General features: G+C 34.8%; 1 protein-coding gene across 2 annotated transcripts in view; it reads left to right on the forward strand.

Moving 5' to 3' along the window:
* Nucleotides 1-13,050, forward strand: part of LOC140141371 (alpha-N-acetylglucosaminidase-like) — a 53,009-nt gene that overhangs the window by 17,397 nt on the left and 22,562 nt on the right. The window contains exons 7-10 of one of the 2 annotated variants that reach the window (XM_072163209.1): nucleotides 569-725; nucleotides 3,086-3,235; nucleotides 8,436-8,578; nucleotides 12,475-12,637. In XM_072163209.1, coding sequence (XP_072019310.1) covers nucleotides 569-725; nucleotides 3,086-3,235; nucleotides 8,436-8,578; nucleotides 12,475-12,637 — 613 coding nt within the window. The remainder of the gene's footprint in view (nucleotides 1-568; nucleotides 726-3,085; nucleotides 3,236-8,435; nucleotides 8,579-12,474; nucleotides 12,638-13,050) is intronic. The other variant, XM_072163210.1, reaches the window with a different exon arrangement.

Genomic DNA, 13,050 nt, shown 5'->3' on the forward strand with positions numbered 1-13,050 from the left:
AATAAAAACATGTTTCTCGTCCGGGTTTTTAAAAATTAGGAGAATGAGGGGATTTTTATTTTTTAATTTTTATTGGAAAACGACGCTAAATACCTGTATTTGGCACCATCTTTCGGGTATTCGACATACAGATTGATATCTAAGAAAAAGGAGGAGGCCCTTTTTATTTTATTGTTTTGAGAGGTAGATCCCTCTAGTGATCACAAAACTCTTCTTAAATGATGTATTATGCATTTACAAAGCCGTAAAATAAGTTTCAACTTCTGAAACATCTTTTTCTACAAGTTATAACTGCAAGTTTACAAAATAAAAAAATTGAAAAATCTTCAAAAAATGAGGAGGGCGCGGACAAGAAACATGTATTTTTTTTTTACTCGGCCTAATGCGATTACACAATGACAACAAAGGGATAGATTGTCATATACCACATTTCAGATGATTCTAAATGAACTTCCCTGACACCTTATGCTCATTGTAAAAAAAATCAAGAGTCTTTTGAATTTTAAGAGACATCACTTGAGCTGATTATGGAAACCATAATAATTATAACTTGATCTTGTTTTTGTAGTGACCCAACATATCTGGCATCGTGCAGTAAAGCGGTTTATGATGCAATTGTCGCAGGCGATAAAGATGGTATATGGCTCATGCAAGGCTGGTTGTTCAAAAAAACAGACTTCTGGGATCGAGACAGAGTCAAAGCTTATGTGCAGGGAGTACCGCAGGTATGATTACTTACGTAGGCTGTTTCCACTCAGAGTACTTGCAAATATTAAATATTATTTATATCAGGCTTTTTATCGATACAATAAAACTGTATATTGTACAATATTTGCAAAATACCCGGATGCAATACAATATTTTTTAAATACAATATTTTTAAATATTATGCAGCGTATCAGCGTCTGGCGTCGCGCGTTATCATGGTGTCAGCACAAGCGTCATGATACAACAGCACAATACACTACAGACACCGTAACGGCTCACAGGAGATTTCGTAATGTAAACAAGTAAAATCACAAACTTAATTCGCGGCAATTCTGGATGATGATAACCTTAGGAAATATAATCCACATCTACAAATAAACCTTTGTATAATTATTTCGAAATTGTCTTTTGAGAGTAAAGAGCAGAAAACAAGAAGGTCAAAAGGTAAGCTTACATTACGATAGGCCTACACATTGGTTAAACCCGGTGGCTAGGTAAGCTTAAATTTTCATTTTACCGCATAGCAAAAGCCTGATATAAATAATAATAATAATATTGAATGGCTTATTTTCGTGTTTTACAAGAATATATTGCACTCGATAGAAAAATATTGCACGAATATTTACTCGTGCAATATATTCTTACATACCTGCCAACTACTCCGATTTTCATGAGTTACTCCGATTTCGAGTTTTAAACCCCAAAATCGGAGTACTCGATTCTCTGAAAAAAAATAATAAAAAAAAAAAAAAAAAATTTTAATTTTAATTTTATTTCTTTTCCAAAGTTTTCGGCGACTTTGGAAAACCACTGGACCTATTCTGAAATGCTAGGATCATTCACAGTTAATTTGAAAAAAATTGGAAAAAAATTACAAAAAAATTACAGTTTGTTATCCGTAATATGCAAACCACTAACTAATGTTTACCTCTTCATTTAGCACATATTATAAATGCATGGAAAACCAATGCATGTATAATAATGTGATAGATGAAGAGGTAAACATTAGCATACCTGCCAACTACTCCTATTTTCGCGGAGTTACTCCGATTTCCCGAGTTTTAAACACCCGAAAATCGGAGTACTCTGATTTTCTGAAAAAAATAAAATAAAATAAAATGCATGGAAAACCAATGCATGTATAATATTGTGATAGATGAAGAGGTAAACATTAGTTAGTGGTTTCCATATTAAAGATAACAAACTGTAATTTTTTTGTAATGTTTTCCAATTTTTTTTTTCAAATCATCTGTGAATGATCCTAGCACTTCAGAATACGTCTAGTGTTTCTCCAAAGTCAACAAAAACTTTGACATGTTTTTTGTTAAATGTTTTTTTTTTCTGAATTTTTAACTTTGTATTGTGCATCATATCAGTGTCCTATCAGTCACGTAGGCCCTGTTATAAAGCCAAAAAATTGCTTCAACGAATGATCGTTATGTACAAAAGTATAGGAAACTGCATTTTTAAAAGCACATTTTCTATGTGAAGGAAGCATATTTTTCAAACTTGCAAAAACAAGTCCCAGAATGTTTTTCCACATTTTTTCAAAGGTTGCAGTCATGTGTTGAAATTGTTGCCAGATATGGAGTATAAGTCCCTCCTCAAATGCAACCTTCAGAATAGGTCTAGAGGTTCTCAAGTTGCCAAAAACAAAAAATTAAGAAAAAATGGATTTTTTTTTTAAATTTTCACCTTTGTATTGTGCATCATATCAATGTCCTATCAGTCACGTAGGCCTTGTTATAAAGCCAAACAATCGCTTCAACGAATGATCGTTATGTACAAAAGTATAGGAAACTGCATTTTTAAAAGCACATTTTCTGTGTGAAGGAAGCATATTTTTCAAACTTATAAAACAGGTCCCAGAATGTTTTTTCACATTTTTTCAAAGGTTGTAGTCATCAAATATGTGTTGAAATTGTTGCTAGATATGGAGTATAAATCCCTCCTCAAAGTGTATAAAAGCCTAGGGCTTCATTTTCACCTTGTTGTTTTTCTATAAAATGTGTCTAATGTGAATGGGGCTTATAAGGGTTTTTACAGTGTAGAAACCCCTGGACCCCACTAAGGGCCCTTAAGCGGGCCCCTGGACCCCCCGCCGTCAGAGACGATACTACGGCCGCTTCGCGCCCTACGTTCGCCATGTACTCTGTTTTCTAGGTTTTCAATGTTGGCAGGTATGTTCTTGTATCACATGTCAAGCCATTCAATATTATATAATTACACAAGCATTATGTTTCAACTTGATTGATGCATAACAAGTAATGTTCATCTATTACTACATGAACTAGGTATACAATAGTACAGCAGTCCATTTTTAATCTGAAAATGTATAACTTGAGTGTCTGATTTATAAGTTGGCTTTTGATTTCAGGGCAAAATGATCATCCTTGATTTACAAGCAGAAAATAGGCCAGTCTACAGCAGAATGGATTCATTTTTTGGTCAGCCATTTATCTGGTGTATGCTGCACAATTTTGGTGGCAATGATGGTCTGTATGGCATGCTGGATGCTATTAATGAGGTGATTTTATTATTTATAGTACTACTATTCATTCATTCATTCATTCATTTATTTCCATATATAAAAATATACAACTACATCAAAAATAAAGAAACACAATATGGCGGAAAAGGCAGGAAGGCCAATAAGGCCTGAGAATTGCCTTTCCTTACGAAAAAACAAAACAAAGATTATGAAATCAACAAAAATAAATAAAAATGACTAACAGACATGACAAATTACAGTGCTCGAGAATGGCCTAATTGTACTTAGAGATAAGTTTTTGTTTAAGGTGTTTGCGGAAATGTTTTATGGACTTTGAGTCTTTAATTTTTTATCTAGAGAGTTCCAAAGTATGGGCCCGCTCGTTCGAATGGAATGGTCGGAAAAAACTCTTTTATTTTTTGTTAACTGGAGATCATTATTTCGTCTTGTCTGGTAGTCATGGATGTCAGAACGTTTTGTAAAATACTCATTAAATGAATTGGGTAACTCATGTATGGAATTCTTGTACATAAATACACCAAGTTCAAGAGAATACATATCTTCTATATTTAAAATGTTGTATTTGGCAAATAAAGGTCTGGTATGACTTCTATAATGACTATTAGAAATTGTTCTTATTGCCCATTTTTGGAGTTTGGTCAGTTTATCTAAATAAAGTTTACATGTATTCCCCAGATTAGAATTCCATAATTGAGGTACGGCAAAATAAAAGTACAATATAAGGTATATAATATTCGATCAGGAATAAAGTGTTTTAATTTGTTCATGATACCAATATTTCTCGACAAAGTTTTGGAAGCGCAGTCAATATGACATTTCAGGTGAGGTTTTCATCTATTAAGACACCTAAAAATTTGGTATGTTTCACTCGGTCCAATAGTGTGTTGTTTAGGGCGATGTTTAAATCTTGCTGCACTTTGACTGATGTCATATGAGGCGTTCCTAATAACATATAATTTGTTTTGCTTGCATTTACTGATAACTTGTTTGCTCTAAACCAATTGCTTACTTCTTTCAATTCAGCATTCACGACATTTGTTTGATTCTCAATATTTTCATGCGAGTAAAGGATAGTGGTATCATCAGCAAATAGTATAAAATCCAGAATATTAGAGGTACTAGTGATATCATTAACATATAATATAAAAAATAGTGGACCTAATATTGATCCTTATGCGAACACCACATACAATATCTTTAAGTTGTGAGTCACACGTGTTGTAGGATACATATTGCTTTCTATTACTTAGATAATTTGTAAACCATTCCAATACCACACCACGAAATCCATAATGCTCTAATTTATGAAGAAGTATTTTGTGGTCAATTGTATCAAACGCTTTTGATAAGTCTAAGAAAATTCCAATAGTTGCTTTATTTTTGTCCACTGCTGTATTAATTTTATCCACCAGCTGTAATATAGCCATATAGGTAGAGTGGTTGGATCGAAATCCAAATTGTTTGTCATTAAGGATTTCGTGAGTATCTATGTAGTTAACACATTTATCAAATACAAGTCTTTCTAAAATCTTTGAAAAACATGGTAAAAGTGACACTGGTCTATAATTGGAGAAGACTTCAGCTTCTTGTTTTTGTATATTGGTATAACCTTAGCTATTTTTAGTTTTTCAGGAACAATACCTGTTGAGATTGACATATTAAATATGCTTGTAAGAGGTTTTACGATTTCCTTAGCTATTCTTTTTATAATGAAATTTCCTATGTTATCATTACCAGCACTTTTATTTTGGTTAAATTTATCAATAATTTTTATAATATCCATTTCCACAATTGGGCTCATGTACATGCTACTAAATCTTGGATCATGAAGGTAATCATAATATTTTTTGTCGGAATCTTGAATACTGGATGCAAGTTCGGGCCTACATTACAAAAAAAATCATTAAATTGATTTGATATATCGTCAGAGTTTGTATATATGTTGCCATGACCATCCTTAAATTTATTCTGGGAAGATTTCTGCTTTCCTCATCCAAGAATATTATTTATTGTATTCCATGTTTGCTTCATATTATTCTTGCTATGTTCGAATTTCAAGAAATAATATTTTCTTTTAGCTTTACGTATAAGCATGTTTAATACATTTTTATAAGTTTTAAATTTTTGAAGTCTATTTTGACTTGGGGAGTGAAGATATTGTTTGTATAATTTATTTTCTTATTGATACTTTTTAGTAGGCCTTTTGTGATCCAGGAGACATTGGTTCCTTCTTTCTATTATTAGTGCATTTCTTAAGTGAGTGCGCATTAGTTATATAACTTATCAAAAGTTTCTAGGAACTTATTGTAATCATCATCTACATTGTTGTTATCAAGAACTTCCTGCCACTTAACTTCTGATAACCTCTTTTTAAATTTTGCAATATTATCGTCAGTGTGATTCCTTTTGTAAGAAATTCTTTTAGAATTATTAGATGGACTAGTTTGGGTATTACGAGTTGTTAACACAGTTGGTAAATGATCAGTTATATCGGTAACTATTATGGAGGATTTAATAATATTTTCATCATTGGTTAAAATATTATCAATTATTGTGGCAGTAGTTTCAGTAATCCGTGTTGGTTTGTATATAAGTAGGTAATAAGGAATAGGAATAAATGAGTTCAAGATAATCATGAGTAGGTCTATGGGTATCTACCTTTAAAAGGTCAATGTTAAAATCTCCCATGATATAAACTGATTTTTTCTCTGTATTCAGTTTCTTAAAGACGGGCTCAATATCTGTCATGAAGTCATCAATAGACGTATGTGCTCTATATACAACTCCGACTACAATGTTCTTAGCATTATTACATTCAATTTCAATAAAACAGGATTCGTAATTACAGTTTGCAATACAAAGATCTTTTCGTAGTTTATAATTAATTTTGTCAGATACATACATGCATCGCCACCTTTCTCTCTTGCAATTCTATTTGTATATTCTACTTTATACCCAGATATGTTATAAAAGTCATTTGGTTTGTCTTTAAGGTGAGTTTCTGATATCCCAATTACACTAAAGTCATTTTTCAATATATTAATGCATTCTTTGAGCTTTTCGAAATTTTTTGATAGGCTTCTAATATTAACATTTAGGAAACTAAATTTGCCAATACTAGAATTAGAATCTGAGGAAAAATGTTCAGGGGTAACATATGAGCATTCATGACTCCTTTCCGTATCATCATTTACTACATCGTTATATCTTTTTTCCGTTGAATTACAATCAAATCGTATAGGATTAAAAACCATTTTATCATATTTTTTTTTTTTCTACGTCAGTAACATTAAATTGAGGATTCTCGTTTAAGTCATTTGCATCTTCTTCAAAATCAGAATCAGGAATAGTGTTGTTTGAGCACTTTGAGCACACCCACTCCTTAGGATTTAGACATTTTAGTTGTTTTGGCTTGAGTTTTGTACATTTTTTGTGCACATATCCCGTACACATTTGGCATGATATATCTTTGTGGAATTTTTTACTATTTTCGAGCACACAACACAGACATCACGAGTATTTAAATTAGAAACAGACATAGAAAAATATATAAATATACACAAATATAAATAGATTAAAAATCAAAGGTTTATATAAAATGAAATAATGAGGATTGCTAGTGTGCGGATAAGGTTAAGCCGATTTTGAGGCGTTGCCACATAGCCATTATATTAAACATATTCAAGTAGTAAATTGTATGAAGTTTTAACGGGTTACTTGAGCTTCTTCTACTATTGATTTTGCTTCACGAAGTTGTAGATCACTTTTATTGAAATAAGCGCAAAGCTTGTCAACAAATTATTAATGAATCGAACATGTATCGATATATAATCAAGTTAACAATTACATTTGTGAGACATATTTTATTATACAGTTCTACATGCATGATGATTGTATTGCTTTTCAAATATGAAAACAAAATGGCGTGCTTGCCAGTTTTCCAATCTGAAAATAATATGATGTACAGAGTTCATTTGAAAAAAAAGAAATACTATAATTGGTTCTGTTTTTTTCTCTGGTGTAATTTGTGATGTCAACTAATAAAGGTAGTTTTTTTTACAAGCATATCTATTTGACATTTATAAACACACCCCTAGGCCTGTACGTGTTTGCCTCCAAACGTGAACATTGTGTTTTGCTATTTAACCGAGGACGTGTTTATGATGTTTTCATCGCCTAACCATGGACTAAAATGGAGGATTTTTTTTTGTGTATAATCTGAAACGAATTTTAGCCATCACCCTCTGCGACGGTAGTTTTTACACGTGTGGTCCTCGGTTTCAGGCAAATAGCATTTAAAGCATCTAGCATGCATTTGAGGTCTTTTGCAGCAGTTTGAGACCGAGGACAGTCCTCGGTTGGAAGTAGGTCCACAGTTTAGGCTGAAAAATCTTGTGTGTGTCCTCGTTTTTCGGCAAACATGTACGCATATATGTGTATGCCAGGGCTTAGAGCAAACTGTTGTGATTTAAAGCTGATTGCACTAGAGAAAAGCAGTATATATTTTAATACTGTATTATGGTGTTACATGTCTGGATATATCCAAATGAGAGGAGTAAAGGGATTTACCATAGGGGCAAATGCTTGCATGGCTGAGTACAAAATATAGCACACAAAAAAGGAAATTCAAAACAAAGCAAGAGATAGGGAAAGGGTAAAAGAAAAACAACCAGCAAGAGAGGGAGATCCCTGACCCTCCTCCCCGGTGTCCAAAACTGAATGTTGTAAGTGACGACACCAGGTGGTATGATTGAATTTAGGGGCATGAATGTCTTTCCTCCAGTCATAAGCCTCCCCAGTTGCTCTACCAGTTAGCTCATGTAAAAGGAAATCCAAATTGCACAAATAATTATGTTATAGTTTGATCAGCTTGTAATAAGAGGGAAATGTTCAAGGCTTATATTAAGCAGGCACCTGGGCTTTTTTTACCCCATGGTTGCTCAGTTTTGGCTCCTGGTGTGTCCAACATATTTTACACTACAAACTATAGGACCAGGAGCCATCTTTGGGTCCAGAAGCTCATTTTAGCTCCTGGTCCAGGCATACTTAATATAAGGCCTGGAAATGTTAGGTTTTTACCACTATGCCGTAAAGTAGACCGATGTTAAGAGTGCTATTTGGTCTATATATTGTGTGTTAAGAAAGTAAATTCCATAAAATAGATTTCGCAAATTAGCTCCTTGTAAAAAGATTTGTTCATGTGTATTCTTTGTAGGGCCCATTTGAAGGCATGAAGTTTGCTGATTCCACCATGATTGGCACCGGTTTGACACCTGAGGGCATCTTACAAAATGAAGTTGTGTACGCTTTATCTACAGATGTCAGTTGGAGAGAAAACCCAGTCAATGTTACTCAGTGGTATGTACATTGCTGAACTTGCAATATGACTTGTCATGTAATTGGGCTATTCCATTTAAAATCCACACTCCCCCTGTGGAAGATTTAGCTTAAGTCTTCCACAGAGGGAGTATGAGTTTCAAATAGAATATACAGTTGGGTAGCTTCCATTAGAAATACTCACTCCAGTTGTGGAAGATATAGGTAAAGCTATAATACAGGGGGAGTATGGGTTTTGAAATTATTAACCCTGACCAATTACATTTGAAAAACATACTCCCCCTGTGGAAGATATTTCCAAAATCTTCCACAGGGATAGTGTGGATTTTAACTGGAATAGCCCATTGTAAGATTTTGTGTGTTGTTTGACACACATTGTGTTGATCATATCATATATGCTCAAACTTTGTTGATTTTGCCCCCCCTGAAATTCACTTTGCCCCCTCAATATCCCCCCTGAAAAAAATTCCTGGCGCCACCACTGCTCACCTATGAACTCAAATCTGCAGCATGTCTAATTATGTTTTTGTCATAGGCTAATAATGTACAGACCTTCTCCAATAGGCAAATAAGTCCCTGAGAATTCTTGCATAGTTATGAGGGTCGCTCGTTCTATCATGTGTATGTGTCTAACAAATCACATACATGCTATTTGTGCCTATCATGGAGCAGTATTTAAAGGTCAAATTCAGTTCTATGGTGCCTGTACATTTATACAAAAGATGTCAAGACTGTCTGCTTTGAAAAAATATGTGGTAACAGATGCATGATGGGGATAACATTTCTGTGCACATGCTTTGTGGAATGATTGGCCCCACAGAGGAGAAAGAAACAGAGCCCGTACAACCAGTCAAAGTCTCAGCATCGCCCGATAATGAGGGCCGATTGTTCCATGAAATGCGACAGGCGAGATTGCTACGCAATTACACGTATTTACACGGTCTATCGCGAAAAGCACGCAATGCTCTATCGCAGATCTGTGAAGGCACGCAGCGCTGGCGTGATAGTTAGACACGGCACGATCGAACAATCGGCCCTCATGAATATGCGAGAACTTACACCATACAATACACAGGGACTTTGACTGGTTGTACGCGCTCTGTTTCTTCCTCCTCTGTGATTGGCCCTCATTTAATGATGTTGGACTTTGCCTGTTGATGAATGGTCTGTACATTATTAGTCTATGTTTTAAAGGAGTGTTTTGTGATCCTAGCGTCCTCTTTTTATGACATTTTTCAGTAGATATCCACAAATAAAGCTTATTCCCAAAATTTCAGTTGATTCCGATTTTGCGTTTGTGAGTTTTGCATGATTATGTGTATTACACTGCTCCATAGACAATGCGTTGTAATTTCGTTCTGGTGCACCAGAACGAAATTCAAATTTCACAATATCTTTGCTAAACGAATTAATCTGCAAGAATTTTTTTGTACCTTTGTACATAAACATTCTGTAGCCAGAGGTGTTCAGTGATATAAAAATCTCAACTTTGTTTGAGAAAAGTAGGAGATGATGCTGTGGATCACGAAATGCCCTTTTAATGGTCAAATCTAAAGATTCATCACTACTGAAAATGAGGTGAAAAAAATATTGGATGCTTAATAACACATGCTCAGTGCTATATTTCTTACATTTCATAACATTAAAGTAGATTTCTTGTGAACAAAATCAAAACTTTGACTCATGATTGACAGTTGTGCCTATCATGGACTTTAGTTGATCTTTCAGGTTTTGGATGGATCCTAACTTTACAGAATGCATTACCACCCATAAACATGACTTAGGGCTCATATTGAACTACCCTACCACGTTTTCACACAGAAAGAAGGCAGGATTCCCCTCGCTAAGCGCGCGCCTCAGGAAAGCTTGGTCATAAAATGGATGGATTATATGCATCAGTGATACACCCTGTCCAGGATTTTAACAAAAGAAGGCTAGCACAGGAAAGCTGCAGGATGGTGCACACCTTCCTGTGTAAGGGAATTTCAATATGAGCCCTTAAAAAGTTGGCCCCTTGTCTCTGCCCATGACATCTGGTGACCATCTCCAAATTGATTCTATTTATTGATGCATTTCATTCCTTTTCATTGCATTTTATAATAAGATTCTTGTTATTTGATTGGCCAATTACCGTATTGGTCCGAGTATAGTCCCACCCGTTTTTTTATGTGAAAAATTTTTCACAATTGGGGGTGGGATTATACTCAATTTCAAAACAAAAAAAAATTCAAGATATTTTGTATTTTTAATATGAAAATTGATACTTTTTTTTCATGTCATACTCTAGTAATGATTTCAAAATGCATTCAAATTCAATGCATTTTGAAATCATTAATAGAGTATGACATGAAAACAAAGTATCAATTTTCATATTAAAATACAAAATATCTTGAATTTTTTTTTTTTTTTTAGGTCAACCATGAATGATCCTAGCATCTAGGTCTAGGTCCAGGGACACTCCAAAACCGGAAGAAAAAAAAAACTTTGAAAAAAAATATAAAAAAATATAAAAAAATTCAATTTCTGAAATTTTTCAAAAATGGGGGTGGGACTATACTCGAGCGTGGGACTATACTCGGACGAATACGGTAATATTAAATATTTTTGCTAGTTTTACCATCAACTACAATGCAAAACTATTGCACTCACTGTTAGTGCATGTTAATTTCCATTGCATGCCACAATCATTGGCTGCACTGCACGCACTGCTAATAAACACACGCATGATAGTGTTAACTTTCTGCATGTGGTGACCACCTGGACTCTCCAGTTATAGATATGGGTGTTGCTTTTAAACAGAATATATTTTATATATTTGTTTTCTGAATTATGAAAATAAGCGGAAGAAAAAAACAATTTATATATGTGACCATCCACCACAACTGAGCCCAAATGTCGACAGTGCCACTATTGAGATATGCTCCATTGAACTTAACAATAAACAATAGGAAACAAAGGATTTATTGACTGTTTTATTGATTTTCACTACTTAAATGTCAAGTACTATAGACATGATATACATCATTTTAAAGCTAATTTCAAGCAGAATATTTTGGTTGAATATCTCAAAAATGATGATTGGCGACTTCAGGGCTCAGTTGTGCTGGATGGTCACATATAGTTTGATCAGCTCTTAATAGGCGGGAAATGTTAGGCTTTTACTATTACGCCAAAAAGTAGACCCACGTTAAGAGTGCTATTATTTCACCTATCTGGTCTATATTTTGTGTGTTAAAGAAAGTAGACAAAGCATTGGACTTCAATTAATTAATCTGGCAAGATGTCGCAAGACAATACTCAAAATAAAATATTTTGATCATTAATCCGCGATGTTATAAGGCCCGCCGATTAAGCGCTGATCAAAGTATATGAGTTGTATCAAACAAATATTGAATGATTTATTCACATAATGGAATGAATATTTTCATTTCGTGATATATGAATTGTGCCATTCAACTTGTTAAACCTCATTGAATGGAGCTGTCCAATTTGATCTTGTGAAAGTATTCAGTGGCGTACCGTGGCCGCCCCTTCCCCGGGGGGCTGAAGAAAATCAAATTTTGCCGCCCCTTCCTTAACAGCCCGAAAAGGTTGCCCCAATTTTTTTTACGGTCGTTTGAAAAAGTAAAAAAAAAAAAAATAATAAAGGATTTTTAGGCGCTACCGCCCCAAAAGCAACACATTTTGATGTATAGTACAATTTTTTCAAATTTTCCGCCCTTTTTTCTTTACTAATTCTTTTTGCCGCCTCTTCTTCTTCCGCCCCTCTTTTTGCCTCCCTTCTTCTTCCCGCCGCCCTTGATTTTGCCGCCCCTGCTTTGACCGGGGCTGGCGCCTAAAGCCCCCAAAATATGCGCATGGTATTCTTACCATTGCACTCATAAACATACATTATTTGTATACCTACCATCTCATAGGCTCACAGACTACATTCACAGCAGATACAACTATGTATCAGATAAGATCAACCACGCTTGGTATTTACTACAAGGCTCTGTATATAACTGCACAGATGATCATGAATCCCACAACAAAATGGAAATCGTTGTCAGACCAAAGATCAAACATTTAGATCCTTATGTAAGTAAAATCATGGCAGATAAAAAAAAAAAAAAAATGTAGATATTTATATAGCGCTTTATGCCGTACACAGCCTCAAAGCGCTTTACATTTATTCCGCCGTCATTAGAATATGTTGGAACCACATTTGCAGCCTACAAATGGCGCAGGGTTCATCAGTACGACGACTGTGACTACCCCTAACAGCTTCCCATTGCACCTGGGTGGGGCGAGGCAAAGCGCCTTGCCCAAGGGCGCAACACAGTGGTGGGACGGGGACTCAAACCCACGCACGTCGAGCAAGCTCTAAGATTATGAGTCTAAGGCCGTAACCACTGAGCCACCGTGTCCTCAAGATACCACTATGTATCAGATAATCTCAGCCAGCCTGCCTTAGTATGTATTACAACTTATAAGGCTTTGTATACAATGAC

The sequence above is a fragment of the Amphiura filiformis genome, chromosome 19, assembly GCF_039555335.1.
Source record: "Amphiura filiformis chromosome 19, Afil_fr2py, whole genome shotgun sequence".
NCBI lineage: Eukaryota > Metazoa > Echinodermata > Ophiuroidea > Amphilepidida > Amphiuridae > Amphiura > Amphiura filiformis.